Source organism: Mycteria americana, chromosome 7, assembly GCF_035582795.1.
Source record: "Mycteria americana isolate JAX WOST 10 ecotype Jacksonville Zoo and Gardens chromosome 7, USCA_MyAme_1.0, whole genome shotgun sequence".
Classification (NCBI taxonomy): Eukaryota; Metazoa; Chordata; class Aves; order Ciconiiformes; family Ciconiidae; genus Mycteria; species Mycteria americana.
The window spans coordinates 69,299,995-69,323,695 of record NC_134371.1 but is presented as its reverse complement, the minus strand read 5'-3'; the positions used below and the strand labels follow the sequence as shown (position 1 = coordinate 69,323,695).

The following is a 23,701-nucleotide window of genomic DNA, read 5'->3' as shown; positions in this document are numbered from 1 at the left end:
GCTATTTCAGTCACTTAACAAAGAATGGCTGCATCCAGTGTTCGAAATTGTTTTGGCTCACAGATGTTACAAAATCTGTCAACAGAAAATTTGAGGTTAGCTTAGTTAGAGTGTGCACAATGAGCTAGGATGTGGCTGTCTGAGGTTGCTAGTGGCCCACAAGAATAATTTGTACTACATGTTGAATAGCTCATTCCAAACCACTTAGAAACTCTGCCTTTGACTGCTTGCCTATCTTGATCAGAGATTTCATGATACTATAGTATGCTGGCAATTACTTTGTATAGCAACCTCTCAGTGTTTTGGACTGCATCTTTTAGATGTATGGTACATCATCCTTTGCATGTAGCAAGTACTTATTGCTAACATGATACTGTAAAATAACCCTAAAATCAAGTGCATTTTTTATATGCAAAAGAAACTTGTTTTCGAGCAATTTTTCTGTTAACTCCACTAAGAAAATGTTTAAACATATAAACAGTAATACAGTTAAATGGAAGAATTTCTTTAAGCTACATAAAGAAAGTCTTTAAGCTACATAAATAAAATGTGTCAGAATTCTGGTAGCAGCGTTAATCCAGAAAAACAACTCTCTGTACTGTACAGTGCATATTTAAGAACAGAAGTACAAAATGTGTCATATGCATCGCCAGGAAAATAGGGTCACATTTGTAATATCTGCTAGTAATCTTGGAAGCTTTCTTTGGAAACAAGGCATTAAAACAACATTAAAACAACTACACCACAACTTTTTTGTGGTGAAGTTACCGTTACTTCGCAATATGTCCAATACTGTATTAGTAAAAATTTTTTGCTAAATCTTTGAAAAATTAATAAAATAGGCTCTTAAAATTTTAATCAGTATTATATCTTTGAGTAGCTTTTAACCTAGATATGTCCTTCTTTGTAAAATATCAGACTCTTCAGACTATGATAAGCATAGAGGTTTGGATTATCTCTTTCTTGAAGACACAACTGGACCTCTTTGGCTGGAGCAAGTTTCAAGACATCATTTAAAAAAAAAAGCTCTCTTGGCCCATGAAATGTGTTTCAGATTTATTTATGTTAACAAGTATAATCCAAATGCTTGCTTAGAAAACTGTAACTGCGCTGGTGTATTTTAGTGTGTTCCTTGGTTAGGTCATGTAACTGAAGTTTCTTAACACATAATGTTTGAGTTGTATGTGCGAACGCCTGAAAGAATTGCAATGGATTCTGTTACCCTGAATTTAATATCTTTTTATTTCTATTACTTATTTTAGGAAACACTCCTCTACATCTTGCTGTGATGTTGGGACATAAAGGTGGGTAAAACCATCAATTTTGTTAGCTCTTAAATTATCCTGAAGACTCGGGGGCAAGAGGAAAAAAAGATTTTTTCAGTTTTCCTGAATGTGATCTTGTGTTTTAAGCTAGTTCAAAGTGGAGGTTTTCTGAAAGGAAGATGCCGCGCAGATTTAGAAGAGAACAGTCGGAGAAGAAATCAGAGCTGTTCGTTAAGCCAAAATCAAGGAGCTGGGTAGTGAATGGGGTAGGGTGGAAAGGAGTTGTAGCAGTTGGACTCTTCATGAGCCTAGAACAAGCACAGTGGGTGGACCCAGCTCCTCTCTCTTTGCAGAGTTAGAAGGAGATTGGGAAACTTGGAATGTCATAGAAGATTGGGAAACAACTCCAAGCAGTGGAGGCAAGCATATGCACGCCTGCTTCCCCTTTGGTGTCCAGGCAGCTGAAGCGGAAGGATATACTCAGTGTGTGTAGGCAGGGGACTTGATGCAGGCAGATCTCTATTGTAGTGTGCAATTAATTCATGGTACAGAAGGGTTATTAGTTTCTGTTTGTGTGATGATACCATTTCTCTTTGTCAACACTTTTCTGGTTATTAGTGTCACTGTCTTTGTTGCTGACCTGCTCACTAGAGGTGTTGAACCACCCCATTTAGCTTTTTCCGAGTGCAGTGAATCAGAATAACATCCTCTGGAATAAAACAACTCTGTGAGTGGAAATGTAGTCGCTCACCTGCTTTTTGCATACTCCTTCACTCACTTGGTTGGGATTTCAGCCCCACTGCCCTACGTGGGCCCAGCGCAGCCTCCAGGCCTGTGCAGCCTCTTGATTCACCTTGGCTCTCATCTTTCCAGGTATCCTTCGAGGATTTCTTTACAGCAGAATTTCAAGGCACAGGATTTAAATTTCTACTTCAAATAGAAAGTATAGAAGTAGACATGTTTCAAGCCTGGGAAGAACCTGGAGTGTGACTCTTCAGACTCCATGACAGTAAAATTCTTTTTCACTACTGAAACAAGAATGGCTTGGTTTTGTTCAGCCATGTGAGTCCTATGCCTGGTACCTGGTATTGCTCCGTGAGAGAGCTGCTGTTAACCGAAACACGTGGCAGATTTGGAGAGGGGAATGCAGGAAATGCAGTAAGTTGTCTTAGGATGTTTTGGTAATACCTAGGAAGTGATCTAAGATAATTGAGAGTTAGAGTGGGAAGTAATTTTGAAGGAGGAAGGGAGAGAGGTGGCTTATGCAGCAGAATAAACAGTAGAGCTTGCTGGAATCTGCCAATATTGGTCTAGCCTGTGATACTTTTTAAATTAAAAAAAAAAAAACTAGAGAAGAAGAGAAAAAGAACATATGTAGAAACTTTTTGAGACAGCAGTGAGGCAAATAATGTTTTGCAAGTGCCTGCCTGCTAGAAGTCACAGATAGGAGAACTTGCAAAAAATGGTACTTTGTCAGAACTGCTGTTTCCCAGTGAGGGTCCTAGACTAGAGGCTTAGAGCAACAGAAGGAAAAGGAGGCAGAAGCCTTCCTTTAATTTCTCAGCCTTAAATAAGGCATTTTTCTTCGTAAGGTAGATTTTAGTTTTCTAACTACTTGCTCTGTGTTTTCAAGCAATGACGATCAGCTATGTGTATGACTCCTGTTGTGCCTTATTGCAGTGTTTGTTTCAAGCTTTAGTTTGTCACGGTCATTAGTTAATATTTACACGTTTTGCACTGTTGGGTGTAGAAGGGGTTGTGGGTTTTTGGTTAAAAGGCGATTAGCTGTCATGAAGGGACTTTCCGTATGACTACAGCAGTATCATACCACATTCATAAATACAAACAATTTTGATCAAAGATGCTTCTTCTAATAAAACTGGTAGAAAAGAGTTTACCAACTTTAATTCGGTATGGTTGAATATTTGTTCTAAGTCTCTCTTAAAAATTTGGTTATTTTATGTTTCAGCTCCAGGTTAAAAAGCAACCTATTCAGTGCTGACAGGTTGCTTGAATATGAGTTATCCTCATGTATAGTATAGCGAGGAGAGGAGAGGCATTTCTTCCCTCTACTCCTTTCCTCATTGGCTGCGTGTTTTAGATTTCAGTTTGCAGTTCACCTCTTAGCTTCTTTCCATATAGTCAGTCATCCTGTGTGTAAAGCCCTAAATCCTTTAGGATGCTTGTGGTGAGCCTTTGTCTAGCTTGCCTAGAGCAGGGCTGTTTGCGCACGACATCCAGCACAAGACCTGGTTGTACTGTTTTGACTTTGACTCCTGCATAGTCATTGATCCACCAAGAACCCCAGGTCCCTTCCTACCTTGTTAGTCCGTCTCATTGCTATCGAAGGTCAGTTTTCTGTCTTTCTGGGGGGGGATGCATATAGACTGTTCAGCTGTATATAGTGGCGTTATAGCCAGTCTTTTCTGAAGCACAGGGTGAATTTACATCCTGTTTGTTTAACTGAAAATGTAATCTGGCTGGTAAGTGCAAGCGTATTTGCCTGCTCACTGTACAGTGTTGTTATTGTGTTAGGCACTATAAGCAACCATAAAAATACCTCTCTCTGTTTGCTGACAAAGTAGTCGGGGCTTTTGTTTATTTACCACAAAAGACAGTATATTCACCAGTGAAGTATCTCTTCCTTCCCAAACACTGTGCTTGCCAGTGACTCATGATTGTTGCATGTGGAATGACTAGTATGGTTTCCTGTAACGCCTACAGTAGGAGAATAATCCAGGCAGTTCCTCTATCTGTCATGCCTGCCCATCCTATTTGTAATGAGACATTTCTTCAGGCTGCAGCTCCAGCTTGGTACTGCTCTATCATTTGCAGATGGGTCAGGTTGATTTTAATGAGGTGTGGTGAGGAAACTTTCTGTAGTTAGAAACTGAAGTACTGTTTCAAATGAGGACAGCGTATTCAAAACATGGAAACACTGAAAGCTTTCTTGTCTCCTTAATTTTAAGGACTGTTCCCCATTCCACTATCATCTTTTACCCGTAGACAGAGAAGGGAATGCATGTTGAGCCGTGACTCCGTTAGGAACTTGTGTGGCTTTGATGAGATGTTAACGTTGCTTGATCGGCACAGCGTGTGCATGCTGAGCGCCAGGGATAGCATTGATGCACGCTGTTACTGATGCTGTTGATGAAAAATGTAGCATGTTGCAAGTGATGGAGCACAGGACCGTGAGTTGTGTGCTCCGTTATCAGTGCTCCAGATACCCACATTGCTAATCTTACAATACCTGTTACTTTTGTACAGCCGGTTATACGCACGTTCTGAGGCTTTCGTTGGTCAGAGTGTGCTTGTTTGCCCGCTCTAGATGCCATGTTACCACAAGATGTTCCAGCACACGGGGATGTGTTAGTGCCACAGCTTCCTCTCTGCTTCCCATACACGCGATGTTCTCGAGAGCTGCCTAAAATCTATGTCTCCGTGCCCATTTCTAGCAAATCAGTTCACCGTTGGCCTTTGGGCAAAGGGGGTTGAGATAGAGAGGGGGAAGACCGTGCACAACTTCCCTGTGTGGAAGACTGTGAAGTGTGTCTTGGTACGTGGTTTTGTGCATTAAGCAGAGAGACCTGATGTAATGTTTTAAAAATATTTGTTACATAGTTGTGCGCATGTATATGCCCATACAGAAATACAGCTTTATAAAAAGCAAAATATAAGAAGCAGAAGGGACATTGGTTATGTAATCGGTGGTTGATCACCAATTATGTTTTTAGTACTAATATTTAACAGGGAAGTGCTATAAGTACTTAGATAAATGTGTTTTGTTTAAAATTTGAGTCAGAATCCAGATAATGTATTTTCATAAACTATTTAATATATTGAATATCTACTACTTTTGCTTTATTATTGTTTCCTTTATTATGAATGATATTGCTACATCCTTGATGTTTACTGTAAATAATTACTACTATTTTGTTACAGAATGTGCCCACTTGCTTTTAGCCCATAATGCTCCAGTAAAGGTGAAAAATGCTCAGGGATGGAGCCCTCTTGCAGAAGCCATCAGCTATGGAGACAGACAGATGAGTAAGAACCTCTGCTTCCCAATTGATCAGAAATTGAGGCCTCATTCAGAACAGGAAAACAGGTTTTCAAGCTAGGGTTTTTTATAATACTCCTATTTTAGTTCTCCGAAGAGTTTATCTTAATCAACTGAACTTTTTTCTATCTACATACGATATGACAAGCTCTACACATGTCCATTTCCTTGATAAGAAAGAAATTGCATTAGGATACATAATGCTCAGTAGAGTTAAGATTTTGCTTAAAGTGATTGTAAAAGCTATAAAGCAGCATTCTGTATTTAAAATTGGAGTTACAAGGTCAGAATGGATTTTAGCTGTATGGGAACATCTAATTGGAACTGCTCCATGTGGTCATATGTATATTTGGTATATCAGTTGGCAATGGGATATTGCTTTTATGTTTCATCTCAACAGGCCAGTAGGCAAATATAGTGTTTACTTATTCACTTCAGATACGAAGTAGTAAAGGGAAAACTATTCTACTGCTACTCACTAGTGGATGTTAATAGTATTTGGTATTACCATGTCCCGTAGCAGAAAACTCACTATATATTATATCTATATTAATATATTATTAATATATGAAGGCACTAGTTTGTAATATACTAACAACATTCTGCATGTCAGCTCCTTACTACTAAAGAGTTTTCTCAGTGGGAGTAGATGTTATGCAATCTATAGGCTTGTGTTCAATAATATACATGTGTACCCACATGTTTACTAGTACACATGTAAAAGACCTCTTGACATCCTCTTTAGGATGAGAGGAAATGGCCTCTTATTTCCTCTCTAGGACGAGAGGAAATGGCCTCAAGTTGCGTCAGGAGAGGTTTAGATTGCAAATTAGGAAACATTTCTTTACTGAAAGGGTGGTCAAGCATTGGAACAGGCTGCCCAGAGAGGTGGTGGAGTCACCATCCCTGGAGGAGTTCAAAAAACGTGTAGACGTGGCACTTTGGGACGTGGTTTAGTAGGCATGGAGGTGTTGGGTTGACGGTTGGACTGGATGATCCTAGAGATCTTTTCCAACCTTAATGATTCTATGATTCTATGACATGATTGTATACTTTATATTATAAACAATTATTGAGGCTGTTCTTCCTGTTGTGATCAGAATAGGCTTTGTATAATTACTATAACTTGAATTTCTCCAAAGTCTGATGAAATGTTACGTTTGCATTGTTTTTTCTTTTTTTAAGATGTTAAATAATGACACTAACCTGTCATTAACAAACAAATAGAATAGATTTACCTTATAGTTAATGTCTGTTTAGTTACAGCACTCCTAAGGAAGCTTAAACAGCAGTCCAGGGAAAGTGTTGAAGAAAAGCGACCTCGATTATTAAAAGCCCTGAAAGAGGTAGGTTCAAGGCAGTTGTGTTGTGACAAAAACAGATCGTGGTGGAAAGCAGTGGCTTACATTCTTAGTATGGATGCTCTGGCAAACAGTAAAATAGTTTTTTACTTGCTTCTACAAATCTCGTTTGTTCTTACTAGCAGTCTTGGCTTACTGTGTCCATTTTAAGTGGTCACAGAATGATGTGTATTTTTAAGATAATACTTCCTTCTCAACTTCTTGAAATTCAAATAGAAAGGTTTATGTAAGGCAGACGTGGTAGTCGTCTTTGCAATCTAAAAGTTAAAGAATGTATTTTTAATCTGTATATATTTAATTAGATTTTTAAGGTTTTCTTAAATGTTTTGGTTTGGTAAATAATTTACTCGTTTTGTTTAGTCACCAGTCATGAATGACACTTTCTTTTCTTGCTTAGTAATGAAAGAGATTTTTGGTTTAATTCTCCATCTACGTGCAGCAGCCAATTCTTCCTGAGCACAGTGAAACATTCTGCAGTTTAGGGAAACCAAGAAGAAAAGCTCAGTTTCCTCCGTTTCAAACTGCTGCTAGTGTGCTAAAACTGTGGTTATACAGGTGTTCATTTCCCTTTAGGTGGGGTGAGCTTCTGTGGCCTGGTCAAGTGGTAAAATATGAATGGGTTTGTAGAAAACCAACTATTTCTCTTAAGTTAAATAATCCATACCTCTGAAAAGTTGAGCTAAACTGTGTCAGTGATACACTCTATGAATACGTGCTACCAATGTTCCTACGTTTTTCATTGATCCAAGAAAAAAAACAACAAACCCTGCTGTCTGTCTAGAAGTGAAAAGCTTTCAGTTTTTGTGCGAGAGCAAACAGAAAGCAGACACAGCCTTACTAAAACAGCTCTGCTGTTCTTTATTCCTGCTGGTGCGAGACCTGGCCGAGAGTTGTGTGTTTCTCTTCTTGCGTGGAGTGGAAGTATGTGGCTGCCTCAGTGTATTACCAACATTTGCTAATTTTTATCAAGTCACCCCTTACTTTGCTTTTGCTTTGCATACAGTTTAAAGGAGTTGGCTGGCATGTGTTTATGGAGGTAGAGGGATTTTTATATAATGACTTAAGCATATTTCCAGAAGGCAAATTGAAATTTGTGTATGTGCATACTCCTAGCTGAAACTTGACTCATTAATTTAAGCCAGAACATGTAATTCCATGGGGTTGGATGTGATCAATCAAAGCAAGCAAAGAGCTCCGTAGATCTTTTTTTAAACATGTATTTACAATAAATCTTTTATAATCCACAGCTTAATAGCTGTGTAAATTATTATTTTAAAAATTTCATTAAAAATGGGTAGTTCAAATGAGTTACATAATTTTATTGTTACTGATTCAGTTAAAGCTTCAGAAATGTTTAAGTTCAGTATAAATTCAAATACTACCGTTAGAGGAAGTTTTCTTTGGCAAAACACAACTTCTGCCTGTCTTTCAGCAAATTTTACAGTTGTCATTTAGACTAAAAAGCTTGTTAATATATTCTTCTTTTCATCTCAGCTAGGTGACTTCTATCTAGAGCTTCACTGGGATTTTCAAAGTTGGGGTAAGCAGTTGCATGTTTCTTTCATAGGGAGATAATATAATCGGTCTTCAGCACGCTTGGTCTCTCAAGCTTAAATGCTGTTCTGGTTTGTATGTTGGAAAGTTCACAATCCAGTTCTCAAGATCTAAGTTACAAAGAAGGGACAGACAACTTTTTTGCTGAATTCTTTTTGCTTATTTGTTTTTGGAGCTGAATTCTAGTCTGTAAAATGACATGATATGGGGGGGGGGGTGGGGAACAAGCTGTTGTTTACTTTAAGAAATTATTAGAAGAGTAAAATACTAAAATGTCTCTATCTGGTCAATTGGTGTCACTACAGAGCAGTGATTTGAACAATTTAGTTGAGTAACTGGACTTGGGGCATTTAATTTCCTGAATTTCAGCCTGTACTCTGAATGGTGACTGTCAGTTAAGTGCAACTATGTGGTAGGTTCTTCAAAGCCTAGCTTCACCTTAATGTTCTTTTATGTGACTGTGTAACGTTTAGTGTTTTCTCAATTTCCACTTCCTCCTACCTGTAGAAGAAAAATCTAAATAAACTAGCAAAAACGTATTAACAATGATCAACATGTCTGAATAATGTCAAGATGTCGGAAGTGATACTGTCTGTTACTGGTTGCAATTTAAGTTAGTCATTTTGTATACTTTCATAGAGGCATAGTCTTAAGTATTTGCTGCGCTGTATGCCTCTTCCAGTATTCAGAGGAGGAACGAGCAGCCAGGCTGCCATCAAACGTTGAACAGATACGGAACAAACACCTCATTTTGCTAGGTGGCCTACTGTGTGCTGCACACCTAATGAGTGGACTTTTTCATGGAAGAGTCAGCGTAAAAAAGAGATTAGAGCTAGGCATGGAGTGAGATAAGACATTGCCTAGTGATGAGACTGCAGCCTGACTTGCAGAGTATGATGGTGGCAGCCGGACATCGCACAGGAAAAGCGATGCCAGAGGTAAAGCCAACTTCTAGGGGTCCTCTTCCACAGGAGTCTCACTGTCCCTCTGTTTACATTATTTAGTTTTTTCTATATATTCTCTTTCTTGAAAAGAAAAAGGTGCTCTGGGCAGTGCCTCTGTCCTAATTATTGGTCCTCTAGGCTAATTACATTTTACAGGTGGTCTTAATTCTTTGTAGTTCATTTTGAAGAATGTGTTGAAATGCCGTTGTGTTGAATTGGTTTTATTGCTATAAAGTAAATGGTCCTTTTTAGAATAAGGACAGCTGCAGTCTCAGATATCCATCTTGTAATACTATAATGACTCTCAGTTCCACTGGTGGTTTAATGTTTGCTTGATGTTTTAAGCTTAGTGCGTTGCGGTTTTTTTTCTGTTTGTGGGTGTTCTGCTTTAATTGTAGCTAGGCTTTCAGTCGGTACAATATATAAGTAAATGATCAAATCATAGAATTAAAATTTCAAACGGCTAGAAGACTAGTTATTAGAATTTATAAATGATTTAGCTGTGGCTGAGGACATTTTAAATGATGTCCTGATGCTAAAAGTAGTCTGTACAATTACAAATCAGGTTTGCAGCTATTGCCGAAATAACCCTGCTATTAGTCAGTTGTATTTGTTTTGAGATTATAGTGGAAAATGGGTATGCTGTATTTGTATTAAAATACATCGAGATTCAAACTGATGTGTAGTTTTAATAGAAACACTTTGCAGAGGAACCTCAATGTACTAATTGCATTCTCTCTCCCTACCTTTAGTGCCTTTACTTTCCCGAATTCTGCCTTCTGATGCATGTAAAATACACAAACAAGGTATAAATATCAGGTAAGTACTGATTTTACCGTGTGTGTTATCTAAGTCGTAAATATCTGCATGTTAGTGAAAACATGCAGTGGATTCCAGTGTGGTCTGAAAGAAATCTCTGAGGAGTCTGCAAACATTTGTGAGACAGCATTGTGTTTGTACATTGGCGTTTAGAGCCAAGAAGTGGCTTGAACTTCAGACTGTCTTTTTTTTCTCTGTTGATCGGAATTTAACTTCAGTTCCTGAGTCACTTAAAATATAAAGCAAAAGCAGTTCATCTGTATAAGGCTTTTTCTACCAGATGTGACAGTGATTAGTTGAAGAATAGGACTTGATATTTTTAACGCAATTTCAAATAAGTGAGCTTTCAGTGTTTTGTGGAGAAATGTTGCTGCTCCAGTCTATGTAGTAAAAAAAGTGGTATTGTTTCTCTTTTTAAAATGTTTAGTGTGATGGATTCACAAACTCAATAGCCAGGAGTCTTTCCAAGCTCACCTCTTTAACTGGTTTAGTTTGGGGTTTTGGATTCAAGTGTCTTTTCTGTCTTTGTCTTTAGGTTCTGAAGTTTAAAACAAACAAAAAGTGAAGAATATGATTCAGAAGATTCAATCTGTAGAAAATTTTGTTCTATTAAAGCTGTTAGCATAGATGTGTGAACTGACTTTTTAGGTCAAATTGGAGTCTGAGACCATTTTTTCCCTTCTCATTTCTGTGTGCTCTGCTTGTATGAGACTGGGAGTTAACGAGACTGGCACTGAGTGGAAATAGCTGCAGATTCTTTCTTGAAATCACAGGCCAATATATGATGAGTATTAAGCAATCATCCCTTAGAGCTGAAGTGGTCGCTATATTCAGGTTCTCTAACCATCTTTGTTAAAGAAGTAAATATTCTAGCAATAATGGGTATGAATTGCTAGAGAGATCTCTGTCCTTGGCTCTGTCTTCTAGTTATTCAGGTCAGCAGAAGCATTTCTTTTGTGTTGGTGAGGGGAAAAAATAGAAATAGCAACTAAAATAAGTCAGATTAAAAAAATGAGTCTGTTTTGTAGCCCTCTTCGTGATTTGGGTCATGTCCTAATATTGTTACTCAAATCAGTGGCTGCTGCTTGTAGAAGAGGATGCTGATGACATGGAGTGGTTGGATTTCTCAATGTGTAGCACATACTGGCTATATAAATTCTGTCACTTCCTTATGGCTGGCAGTTTTGAAATAAAGTTTTCTGAAGAAAACTTCACCTTTTCCTGTGAAGTTAGTGTAAGAATAGTTTGGAATGCCTTTATAATGGTAGAGATGTTATAATGTGAAACTTACTGATTGTTAATAGCAATTTTTTTTTATTTCTGCATCCAGGCTTCACTTATGAAATATTCTATGAAAACTTGGGCCTTAGTGTGTTTGGCTGTGATTTGGGGGAAAAAAAAAAAAAAAAGCTTCTGCTTGCAAACTGAACTTACTAGTGTGTTTGACTGTTTATGGGTAACTTCTTTTAAAGTATTGGTGTATTTTCATAGGCTGGACACAACTCTCATAGACTTTACCGACATGAAGTGCCAACGAGGGGATTTAAGCTTCATTTTTAATGGTGATGCTGCACCCTCTGAATCTTTTGTAGTTTTAGACAATGAACAAAAAGTCTACCAGCGAATACATCATGAGGTAAAGATCGGTGTGAATGTAGGGTGTGAAATATCTCAAGCTTTTACTTCACGTCAGAAGTCTGATTTATTTTATTAAACAAAATGTGCCTCTCCAAAAGACCCAAACAAGCTCCAAAGAAATGCAAACCAAAGAATTTTTTATTTGGTTGTCATAACTTAAGCTGTATAGGTGACATAAAATCCCGCTATGAAAAACAGTGGTTTTGAATACAGACTTCTGAATGAGGAAAAAGCTAGAATGTGAATCTTTTGGAAATATCTTTCATCATTCTGAATAGGCAAATATGTTTTAAGTTACGACGCATGCTACTTTTTAATCTTTCCAGTGGGCTTAATTTAGGTGTCCTCAGGTGGGTTTTCCAATTTGCTTGCCGCGGCTTTTGCATCCCTTTAGTCACTCTGTGGCCAGTGTCGTTGTTAACGATGCAAGGTTGTGACTTGTTGGCCCCCTTGTATTTAGTCCAGTTTTTAATTGTAGCTTTATCCAGCAATGACTTAAGCATATGGATCTTTGCCTGTGGAAAGGGTGTGGCTGCTGAGCGTCTGGATAAATCACACTTGGATGCTTTATTTGCATTAATATTCAAGATTAAACTATTTGGTAACCATTTGGGCAGAGCTTCTATAAAACAGTGTGAAAATTCAGGAAATGCTAGTTCTGGGAAAAGTTCCAAAGGAAAATATATATTGATTGTTTCTGGTTTTGTTTTTTTTAGAAGAAGTAATCATTATTATTAAGTTCTGTTCAGTATTTGGGAATTTTTCTTCTAGGAATCTGAGATGGAAACAGAAGAAGAGGTTGACATTTTGATGAGCAGTGATATTTACTCAGCAACATTATCAACCAAATCAATTACCTTCACACGTGCCCAAACGGGATGGCTTTTTCGAGAAGACAAAACAGTAAGCTGAAAGAGAATTTCACAGACTGCATTACTGGAGACAAAATAGTTCAGACAGCCTTACGATGATGTGGTTGGGAAGAAATAAGGAGTAAAAGAATAAGATGTTCAGGACGGAGGAAGAATGTCTCTCCCTACCCCGCAGAATTGTCACTGGTTTGACCACATAGAATATATATGGTGGACTGCCTTCATAAGAGAAAAGTAGCCTGGAAGAAAGATAACAAATGGTAGCTGTGGGGCAGGGGGGAGAACAGCTTGTACTGAAAATGACTTTATTGTAGGAGTATGTGGTCTCTGCAAATTCATTCCAGGGCGTGCAGTAAGGATTTTGTGCGCTCCTGTGTCAGAGAAATGCAGGCAGATGGGAGTGTCCTGGGTAGTTTCCTTCGGGTGTTCCTTTCCGTGTTATCAGTCTGATGTTAAGTTCTCAGCTGTGAAGAAACTGAAATGGCCACCGTCATAACTTCTTTGAGTAGGAAATTGCTGTCTTGTGGCTAGCTCTGAAGGATTTTGTTTTCATCTGGATCTGTTCAGGTAGTGCCATTCATCACAAGTTTTCGTCTGAGCTAGAGTTTCAGAACTTTCTTACTTTTGAATACCAAATCCATATATTCTGCATGTGTAAATTATCCTTTAACTCAGCTTGCTGTTGAAGGGGATTTTAGTCAGATTTCCCTTGGCCACTCTGAAATTCTTAAACAATCTTTTCTGTCTTAAAGTTTCCATTGGTATGAAATACCTGTTCCTGATGGAGTTCTTGGGTTTGTGCTGTACATACCTTACTGGGTTTGTCCACTGATAGCTCATGTGGCTGGTTGTGTAAATTACAACATTTCAATCCCGAAGTTATCTTGTTGCACTGAAGTGCAATTATTTGGATATACAAGAATGTAAATGTTTTTATTTTATCTTCTGCGAGTCATTAATGTCCCAATTCCTTTTGTGCAGGAAAGAGTAGGAAACTTTTTGGCAGATTTCTACTTGGTTAATGGACTTGTATTAGAATCAAGGAAAAGAAGAGAACATCTCAGTGAGGAGGATATTCTTCGAAATAAAGCTATCATGGAGAGCCTGAGTAAAGGTGGCAACTTAATGGAACAAAATTTTGAGGTATACCTAAGTAATTCTTCGCAGTATGTGAATTTTTGCACAGGAGAATAATCCTTCACACCAGTCATTTAGCAAAATGTACAGATAACGTTTTTATTCTGTTTTGATTGTCTTAATTTTAAAGTAATAAATATGACCTACAAATATAATCATGGTGATACGTTAATGAATTATCCTGATTAGTGCACACATTGAGGAATTTCTGTGATTACATTGGATATTCCAGTCTTAATTTGTCTCTTAGTAAAAGATGATGGTTTTGGCTGTGGCAAATCACTTTAACTTCTTTTAGACCAAACGTTTATTGTTTAGAATGCCTTTCTGGTTTTCTCTTGAATCGTGTTTTCCTTTAGCTTCATTAAAATGGACTGAGCCTGTTATTATCACCATTAAATCAAGAGCTATTCAGAATGAGCCAGACATCATCTGGGAACACGACACAGCCTTTTAAAAATGATTAATTTATTTCTGTATTAGCTTTGTTACTTGTCATTCAGACAGTTGAATTCACTGATTAACTGCTGTATTAAAACAGCCAACCTCTATGTAAAATACAGTTTGAGGCCAAATACCTAAATGGAGACTCTGAGAGCAAGAGCAGGAGATGGAAAAGCCCAGTGAAGTATCAGCTACAAACTGGATAGACTATATTGCTGTTCTTCGTAGAGTTGAAGTACAGCTGTATCTCTTGACTGGCAGAATTGTAAGAGAATGTAAGGCAAGATAAACAGTTAAGACATGTTTTTCTGAACAGCCTGTCAGACGGCAGTCACTTACTCCGCCATCACCCAATACAATTACGTGGGAAGAGTACATATCTGCTGAAAATGGAAAGTAAGTATTGGTGTTTTATTGACATTATCTTCCATAGACACCTTTAGATTAGTGGTTTGGGGTTGTGGGTGGTTTGGTTTGGGTTGCTTTTTTTTTTTTTTGTGTGTGTGTGTTCTCTAGTTTGTGGGTGCTTTTTGTTTATAGTTTTCTGGAGGCAGAGGAACATTGGGTTTGATGTCTCAGATGTCGAAGGTTCTGCAGTAGGCTGGCTGGGGAGCTGATACCTGTACACGTAAACAGTATCACTGCATCAGCTGGTGATAAAAATACTGGACGGGTGTCTACCTGATACCTGTGGCTTGAAATTTAAACATTTTGAAAATACGCACATTTAAGCTGGCTTTTTTTTTAAGGAAGATTTTCTCACAAATTCAATGCTGTAATTCATTTATCTTTACTTATGATAGTAATAAATAACCCAATTTACGATGTTTAAAATACAAGTTTATGATTTAATGAGACTCTAGTAGCAGTGGCAGTGTACAAAAATGCACACTTCTGGAATACAAGGACATAGAGTTCTCCTAGTAGTGGCTAGGTCTTTGCAAGATGCTCTCCTCTAGGTGTGCAACTAGGTAGCGAACACCTATAATTTAAATTAATATATAGTAGCTTCATTTGTAGAAGATGCAAGCAGGTGAGTTTATTTTCTAGGACTGCATGCTGTCTAGCTGTGGAATGTAGAAGGACCAAAAAAATGTACTGTGTGTGTCACAGAAGTAACTATGATAAAAGTCCTTTCTCCGAAGATCCTAGACTAGCCTATAGTCGGATGTTCCCAGGGAATAAGATGATAGGCATACTGAAAAGGCACGTGGATCCGTTTTGGTTAGTTTGGGTTTTTTAACTAATTTAATTTTTAATGTATTTGAGACAGAATAAATATTCAAGCAGAATAAATAGGTTATGCTTGAACAGCTATTACTATTGGGGCAGAAATATGTATGTGTATAAGATTTTGCTTAGTTTAATAATCTGATTAACTGAAGGGAGTTTAATGGGAAATCTAGGTTTCTAGCTAATATAAAGCAAAAGAGGAAAAGATTTATCTTGTTACCTGTCTGTTCCTCTCCTATAACAGAATTATCTGTCCTGCGTTCTCCAGTATTGCTTTCTAGTGATAGCAGAGTAACTTTTCCGCTTTCTCTGAGATTGTTTTATATTTTAGGCAGAAAGCAAATCAACCTTTTTCTAGTTCAACTTGATACTTTGTTCACATACAGACTATTTTAATTAACATCTGAAATGGGCTGTATATATTTCTAGGCAGTTGTCATGTCTTTCTATAGTGTTTATTAATATAATGTTTATGAGGAATTATTTGAAGATTTTTCTTAAGTCGTTTCCCTAACTGTTTTTGTCTGTCTCTGGGTTTAGCAGAACTCATAGTAATCTAAATTAAGATGGTTACTGACTCGTCTGTACTATGCACAGCTTTTACTTTTAAAGTATTTGCTTTATTGGGGAGATTCTGCGCTGATGTTTTCAAACCTGAGTCTGTCTTCCTTCCTTTAGAGCCAAGGTTTCACTGAGAGAAAAACTGACTTTATCTTTCTCCCCTCCCCCTTACAGAGCTCCTCATCTGGGTAGAGAGCTGGTCTGCAAAGAAAGCAAGAAAACCTTTAAAGCCACGATAGCTATGAGCCAGGAATTTCCCTTAGGAATTGAATCGTAAGTCAGAACTATTGGCCATGAATGTTATTTATATGTGGGAAATGTTTTAATGTGTTTATAAATGGCAAAGTTCTTCCTCTCTTCAGATATGGGGATTTGGCAGTTTAAAACCTGTGAATGAAGTCACGCCGTTAAGCAAGTGAACTGTTAAAATTAGAGACCTCAGTGCTGGTGTGCCTGTTATTGGAAGAGCCAAGCACTTATCTTTCTTGATAAGACTGGAGGTTTGACCAGGTTTATCATTAACTTGTCACGATACCGATGTCCCTGATTCTACAGAATCTAAAACATTTTTGCCCGTAACAAGCTTTAGCACAAAGTTATGTCCTGTAAACCACTACAAAACCTGACGGGTTCCTTATGTCTGTGGAGAAGGATGCTTCAGTCTCTGCTTCAGTCTCTTGTGTAAAATGAAGACAAGAAATTAATATCTTGATGTTTATTTGTACACCTATGTAATACGATATGGATCACTAAGAACTGAATGTGAAGATGCTGATAGTGAAGCTCTAAGGAGATAGATATCTAAGCATGGTGTAATTTTTCAATTCCTTTTTTATCACCTTGCTCTTTGGGTCATTTTTATCTTTTCCAGAGGGAAAGCTTGTGAAACAAGAATTTGTAATGAAATCTGTTTTCCTTTTCAGATTGTTGAATGTTTTAGAAGTAATTGCACCCTTCAAGCACTTTAACAAACTTAGAGAATTTGTTCAAATGAAGCTTCCACCAGGCTTTCCTGTAAAATTAGGTAAGATGACTACAACTCTTGCAGCTTTATGTTTCCAAAATGTGTGCACCTGCTCATGCACTATGTTCAAAACTTCTGCTGAGTTTTGGAAAAGAACTCTCTTGCATCAGAGTGTGTTGCTGTAGGTTTCAGGAGAACGTAGTTAAGTTAGTGGAAGTAACATTATTAGGTGGGAAATCTGCAGCTGAGAAGTGAATATAGTCCTAGTCAGGAAGAGAGCTCTGTAATTTACATTTTCCTAATGCTAGGGTCTTGCTCTAAGAGTGATGCAGATACGCTGAATTATCCTTGCATTAAAGGATGATCTCAGTCATGAGTTAAGTATTTTGTAGCATTTTTGTATTTCTTTTTCCTCAAGGATTACTGGTGATATGTTTTTCACTTAGAAATAAATAGAAAACTATTACACTTCTAACAAATGGAATTGTATAAAGCGATTTGTTCATGGTATAGGTTATCACAGCATAAACTGCCAAAAAGTAATAGTACCTTTTCTAAGTGTTACAGGATTTCTTGCATAGCAGTAAGCTGTTGAAGCTAGACAATTCTGAACAGACTATATTCCAACCTCCTGTCATATTTGCACAGCTCTGTTTATTGAGGATTGAATTTTTGCTTAGCTCATGGAGTTAGTTCATGGGCAAGCCAGTTTTACTGAGGATAACTCTTACGTGTTCAACCTCAATTCAAATTGGAAAAGGGTTATGTTTTAAAGCAACCGTGAAAAAGGTTCGTCTTTTCATGTGGATTTGCTCGACTGAAGCCTACGTGTGGCAAGGTTATTTTATCTTGTGTTGTCTTCAGGCCAATGTCCTCTATTTTAACAGATTAATCTGTATGTTCACCGCACCTTGGTTTCCGTGTTGTCAGTCTGCATCAGGAAAGGAAAACCACTGAATTAATAATATTAACAGTTTTTTGAATGGCGTATTGAGTTGGGTATTGTTTCTGCACTCAGGGTATCCGAGTATATTCTGAAATAACTTTCTTTAAACCACCTCCTTTTTTAAGAGCTTTGGATCGCCATTGTATGGAATACTAAACAAGCTTCTCCGTCTTTAGCAAGTCTGAAGTTAGGAATCTTTAAGTGACAGTTGGTAATTATTGGTAAGCCTGTATTTCTTTGCTCTTCATTGCACCGTTTTGCTTCCTATCTAGATATTCCTGTATTTCCCACCATCACAGCCACTGTGACTTTTCAGGAGTTCCGTTATGATGAATTTGATGAATCCATCTTCACTATTCCTGATGACTACAAGGAGGACCCCAGCCGTTTTCCTGATCTCTAACTAAACTGGAAGGTCAATGGTGAATAACAATACCAGCGTACCGCAGTGAAAGCAAAGGGATGCAAATAGCCCACAGATGTATAGAGAAAAGTGGGTCGTAAAGGAAGGGATAAACTTAATAATCCAGAAGAAAAGGGAACATGCATCAAATGACTGATGTATGATACTCGCTATAATGGGCATCTAGTCTAGTTCCTGATTTACAGCAAGTCTCCTGATGTGTCGTTCACACTTTTATACATCCAGTGCTGCAAGCGTGGTAGTCTGACACCTCGATGACCCTGAGAATACTTCAGCTGTGAGGACTATCATTCGTTTTTAAATTTTTTACATTTCTTGGTGATACAAAAAGCACTCTTGGACCATTAGCATAAAAGTTGAAATGTCTTAGCTGGATATTAGCCCTATAAAACATCCCACCATACTTCTGATGACCATATTATATTCTTTCAAGCTTTGTTTTCATGAATTGTAAACTATGTATCATTATGTACAGTTCAGTAATTTGAATGTTAGTTGAACGTATATTAGAAGGAATGCATTTTCTGTAGATGAATGAACCAAATGGTAACCATTAAACAATTGCATTTCCATACTGCAATACACTTCAGAAATAGCACTCGCTCTGCAGGGAGTAAGGGGCCTCCTCTAGCACCTTACTGCAATCCATTGTGGTGCTATCCACCCCTCTCTGAACCGCTCATTTCTTCACGGAGCTGTTCGTTAATCTTCCTTTCATTGGCTCCGCGCTTAACTTCTCTTCATCACGCTGGCTTGGAAGTCCCTGCTGTGTCCATGGTGCTGTGTGGATTCGCATGCTCGGAGGTTCATTAGCTAGAAATTGTCACTTTTTTCTTCTTTTTTTCACGTTCACTTGGGAGACTTGCTCCATAAATTGTTGAGCATCAGCTAGGTTATCTTGTATTTGTATTCAGCAGCCACTCGAAAACATGGGATGCATAGAAAGAGTTGCTAGAACACTAAGCTCAAGCGTTAAATCTTCATGTAAGAAAAAGTTTCTCCTGAAGTTAGTTTAATTGTAGTGCACACTGAATAGGGCTCACCTTGGAAGATTTTATTTGCAAATGCTTAGGATGTTTCCAGATTAATTTCCTTCCTCTTAATATTTTGAATAGGTAGGCGTTTCAGTACTCTGGCTTCTTGAGCTTATTCTCATTCCAAGTGGTTCCAGTCTCCTAATTTGACAATAATCCAGCTTTTTGGTTCGTTAGAAAGAATTTGTGCAAAAGGCTAATGGTGCTATTTGTTTGTATTAAGAAATTTAGATTAAAGTGCTGTGGTGTAATTGTACAAAAATGTAAATATTTTCAAAATTATATTCTTTGTGCACTGTAGTTAAAACTTTTTCTGGAAATCAATAGAGTTAAGTATCAAACTTTTATTATAAAGAATACCATCAATGCTTAGTGAAGGTAACCAACCTAACTAACCATGCAGGTGACAAATGGAGATGGCTTATCACACGGCAATAAAGCTGACTTGTCAGGCACTTTGACAGGGCGTGGAAGTACGTGTCTGAAGCAGACGTTCGTTCCAAACTTCTGGAATCCGTCTGTACGAAACCCAGAGAGGCTGCTCTAGAGAAGCACGGCATCCACGCTGTGAGTGGGGTCCTAGTGAGTCGCTATCAGCAAAGTACAGATAAACTGCAAATAGGAAGTTGAGGCTGATCCTCTTCCAGCGACCCTATAGACCTGCGAGTTTGACGGGTGCGTAGTTTACCTTGCAGTCTGTGATCGATACACTGGAGTTACTAATTCAAAATCAAATCGAAAATAACACTAGGGGGGAAAAAAGCAAAGGGAAACGTAGAATTGTAATTACTTTCCAAGTACTGTATCAGTAGCAGATGTTGAATGTTCGGTAGGAATGATAGAACTTGTTCTTCCAAGTAATTATGAATTCCTCAAGTGTTTGACATCTGTGGTATAAATTGACACCCACCTCATGCTCCTCCTTAGAAACGGCCGAGATCCTGGAGAGACCAGGGTTGAATGTACGTAGAGACTGAATTCTCCTGTCGGTGCTGGAGGTCAGGATTAAAGGGCGTTGGGGCCAAATGCAGATTTCTCCTGTCGCCCTCTTTTACGGGTGCCCGTTGCAGGGTGGAATGTTTTGCGTAGTGCTGCTGGATCGGGTCTTGTGCCGGGTGCGAGACTGAAGCGAGTGCAGGTGCCGTACAGGAGTGCCGAGCGGCTTGGAAATTCCAGCAAACGCAAAGAATGTTTCTCCATAAGGTGAAGGTTAGAAATCCTTTTTCTCAGTGTTACAGGGAAGGAACCACGTGTTTCCTATTACTTTGCGTTTTGGGTTACTCTGAATTACCGTCACAGAGCTTGCTGACATAGGAAGGAGCATACGTAGCTGGAGCTATGTGGTTTAGGCAATATAGCGACTGCGACGGCCTGGGTTCTAGACTTTAAAAAACAAACAAAAAAAAGAACAAAGCTTTTTGTGTAGCCTCACATGAAAACAGAGGGTTCTGTATATCTCCAGCTGCCTATAGAACAGCCCATGTCGTCTTCTGGTGGCAAATGAGGTGTCTGACTCCAAGCCCGCTGCAGTCTGTGGAATGTTTTCCGTGATTTCCATGGACTCTGGCTGCAGATTTTGTGGGGTTTTTTAACCTTCGTGATTACACAACTACTAACTTTGATACATTTTAAGATTTGCAGAAAATTTTTATAGTGGGTTGCTATATTAAGGCTTGCTCTAATGTGGAGTGTCAGCAGAGAAGAGTGGACGCAGGTTGGTTGACTGTAGTCTTCTCACGTTATTACGGTGAACGTGCTCTGCTGCTTTTCTTCCTGCTACGGACCTGGATGATCCGCCTCCAGCCAGAGCGTCCTTTCCAGTTCAGTGGCTGTTTTCAGAGGCCTGCGACAGCCTCACGCAGTGAGACTCAGTGAACTGTTTCCCAGTACATTTCCTTCCAACTTTTGGTGATGTGTTTTTTGTCTGAAACATTCCTAGTGATGAGTTTTGAAACTGTAAGCAGAGGGACGCTTGGGGCACGGCTTCCCGATGGCTACGCTGCGAGCTGCAGGAATCCTCGTTAGCGAGAGGGACGTTAGGCTGAGCCTACCTTAGGGACTCGCGTCTTGGCACAACTGTAGCAATCCACAGGCGTGAAGAGATGTGATCCTGGTGCAGTTCTTTAGTGGTGACTCTGTCCACACTGGTATAAATGTTTTATCCACTATAATTTGTTTTGCTTGCAAGGGTTTTTGTGTTGTACCGACACAAAGCGCGTATTTGTCGGTACGGATGCGTCTGCTCAGAAGCTTCGCCGGCGCTGTGGGTGGGTGAAGTGTTTCTCGTATAGAGGGAGCCTTAGCCCGCAGCTGTGCTGTGGGCACCGCTGTCCTTTACCACTTGCGATCTCCTCTTCAGATATCTTTGGGAAATTTATTTTTTCTAGCAGGATTGATTAGAACTTAATTTTTGTTTGTCCCCGTATCTTTTCCTTACGACCACGTTGGGTGTTAAGGCGAGGTTTGGTGCCCTGTAGAGCGAACACATATCCACGGCGGTTTTACAGAGGTTGTCTCGTCGCTGCTGCGCCACAAGAAGCACGTCAGCTTTAACTTGATCATTTGGTGCCCGTGCGGGGACTTCAGCGCAATGAGATGCCCTGGAATGCGAGAAATCTGGGGAACTAGAAGCGGCTTTCTGGGCACGCCAGCCGAGGCGTGCGGGGTCAGTCGCGGTTAACAGCAGCGGGATGAAAAAGGGAGCGTGCGCGGGTCGGTGAGAATCGCCGGATTAAGGTGCTCGTTGACGCTGTGGTGGTTTTCGAGGCAAAGCTGACAACGGTGTGAGTGATGTGAGCGAGGAGCAGACCTCTGTGCCGGGGTGGGAGATGGCCTCGGCCCACAGTTCGGGGCACTGTCTGTCTCGTTCCGATCTCGCCCCTTCCTTTTTCTTTTTTTCTGATGGCTGTGAGGTGTTTTTATGAATAAGTATTAACAGGCAGCCATTAATTTTGGTAAACTGAAATAAATTGTTGCAAAAGAATTCCTAGGGTTGTTTCTTAACCAAACTGTTTTCCTGGTCTTCCAAAATACTGCTTTAATTTGTGGCAAAGGGAATGCGTTTTCTTTTTCCTTTCAAGGAGCTGCTGTTCCAGTCACTGTACTCACTTTACCGCAATTCTTGATTTATGTATTGAAACGATTTGTTAGAAAAAACTCTGGATATATTTGTGCTGGAAACCCACCTTGTTAAGTTGATATTCAAAGCAACCATCTGTTTTTTTAAATGTACTTGTTCTTGATTTGTAATTCATGCGAGGGTAACCGCATTATTTAATCTCTATTAACAAATTTCCTGTAATGCTGCAGTTTCACATTTATTTTCCTTACAATTTGTAATTATCATGGAAGCAATGTCACCCTTTTGCATTTTACTAGTTGTCTGGTCCATGTTTTTAACTTACCTTCACTAATAGTAATTTTTGGTTGTATCATTTGTTAGAATAAAGACCAAAATATGCTGTTTGATTCTGAAACTGTTCAACATGTGAAAATCAAGTTTTAACTCTCCTGTCAGTACTTTTCAGGAGATATATACACACTGTAGACATGGGATTCGGTCTGAGGGGACAGGCTCGCACTGCTGTGTTCTGCAAGGGCATTTTCTTGGTTGTTTTTTAAATAAAATCCTGCATTTTCATTATAGACTGTTCTTTACACTCTGTAAGGCTCCAGATTGTGTTGGACCGTCCAGTAGGCAGTGCAAGAGCAGTGGTGGAAGGACGTGGATGGCAGTTTCTGGCACTTACTGAGAGCTGAGGAGGCAGAAGTTTAGAAATAGCTGCCTGGGAGGGAGGGAGGGAGGGAGGGAGGGAGGGAGGGAGGGAGGGAGGGAAGGAGACCTTTGGAGTTTGCTGAACCGCGTTCAGTAATTATGGAAGTTTTATCTTCTAAACCCAGAAAGGCACTCCTTCAAATAACAAGATGTGACAACTGGTCATAAGGGTAGTCTGTCAGAAGAACTGTGTGGATGGAGAGCCAAACCTGCAACTTTGAAGTTTCATTTTGCCTTGTAGAAAGCTTTTTGGGGTTTTTATGTTTTTTTTTTTTTTTTTTTTTTTAAACTCAGAATTGCCCTTCTGCAAGCATCACACGTTGAGCTTGCAGAGCAGAGCTCAGGACATCCCTCTGAAGTTAAGGCTTTGCTAACTTCTAAGATCTCACCTTTATAAAGGGTAAGGAGAACTCATGTCGAGTTACAGAAAGCGCTGAAGCCATTACCAGTTAGAAACAACGGTTTCGGTAAACTGCAGCTGCGGCCTTTCTGTTGCTACAGCTCGCTGTGAAACAGGGAGGGCAGCCCGGAGCCTGGCTCGTCTGTGATGGAGTGCTTCTAAAAGGAGCATGGCAACGCCTGCTAGGGGCTTCCCAGCTCCAGTCTGTGAAGGTAGGACTGAGCAAGGCATCTTCCTTTGGCGTACGGTAAGCCATCCACGCGGGCTTCC

General features: G+C 39.2%; 1 protein-coding gene across 1 annotated transcript in view; it reads left to right on the top strand.

Moving 5' to 3' along the window:
- The window catches only part of ANKRD13C (ankyrin repeat domain 13C), a 28,483-nt gene extending 5,588 nt beyond the window's left edge, over nt 1-22,895 (top strand). Inside the window, exons 2-13 of the mRNA XM_075508989.1 lie at nt 1,263-1,304; nt 5,208-5,312; nt 6,586-6,671; nt 8,181-8,226; nt 9,937-10,003; nt 11,495-11,639; nt 12,413-12,544; nt 13,495-13,656; nt 14,411-14,490; nt 16,063-16,161; nt 16,812-16,912; nt 18,071-22,895. Of these exons, the coding sequence (XP_075365104.1) occupies nt 1,263-1,304; nt 5,208-5,312; nt 6,586-6,671; nt 8,181-8,226; nt 9,937-10,003; nt 11,495-11,639; nt 12,413-12,544; nt 13,495-13,656; nt 14,411-14,490; nt 16,063-16,161; nt 16,812-16,912; nt 18,071-18,201 (1,196 nt within the window). The 3' untranslated portion in view covers nt 18,202-22,895. The remainder of the gene's footprint in view (nt 1-1,262; nt 1,305-5,207; nt 5,313-6,585; nt 6,672-8,180; nt 8,227-9,936; nt 10,004-11,494; nt 11,640-12,412; nt 12,545-13,494; nt 13,657-14,410; nt 14,491-16,062; nt 16,162-16,811; nt 16,913-18,070) is intronic.
- The last annotated feature ends 806 nt before the right edge of the window (nt 22,896-23,701 follow it).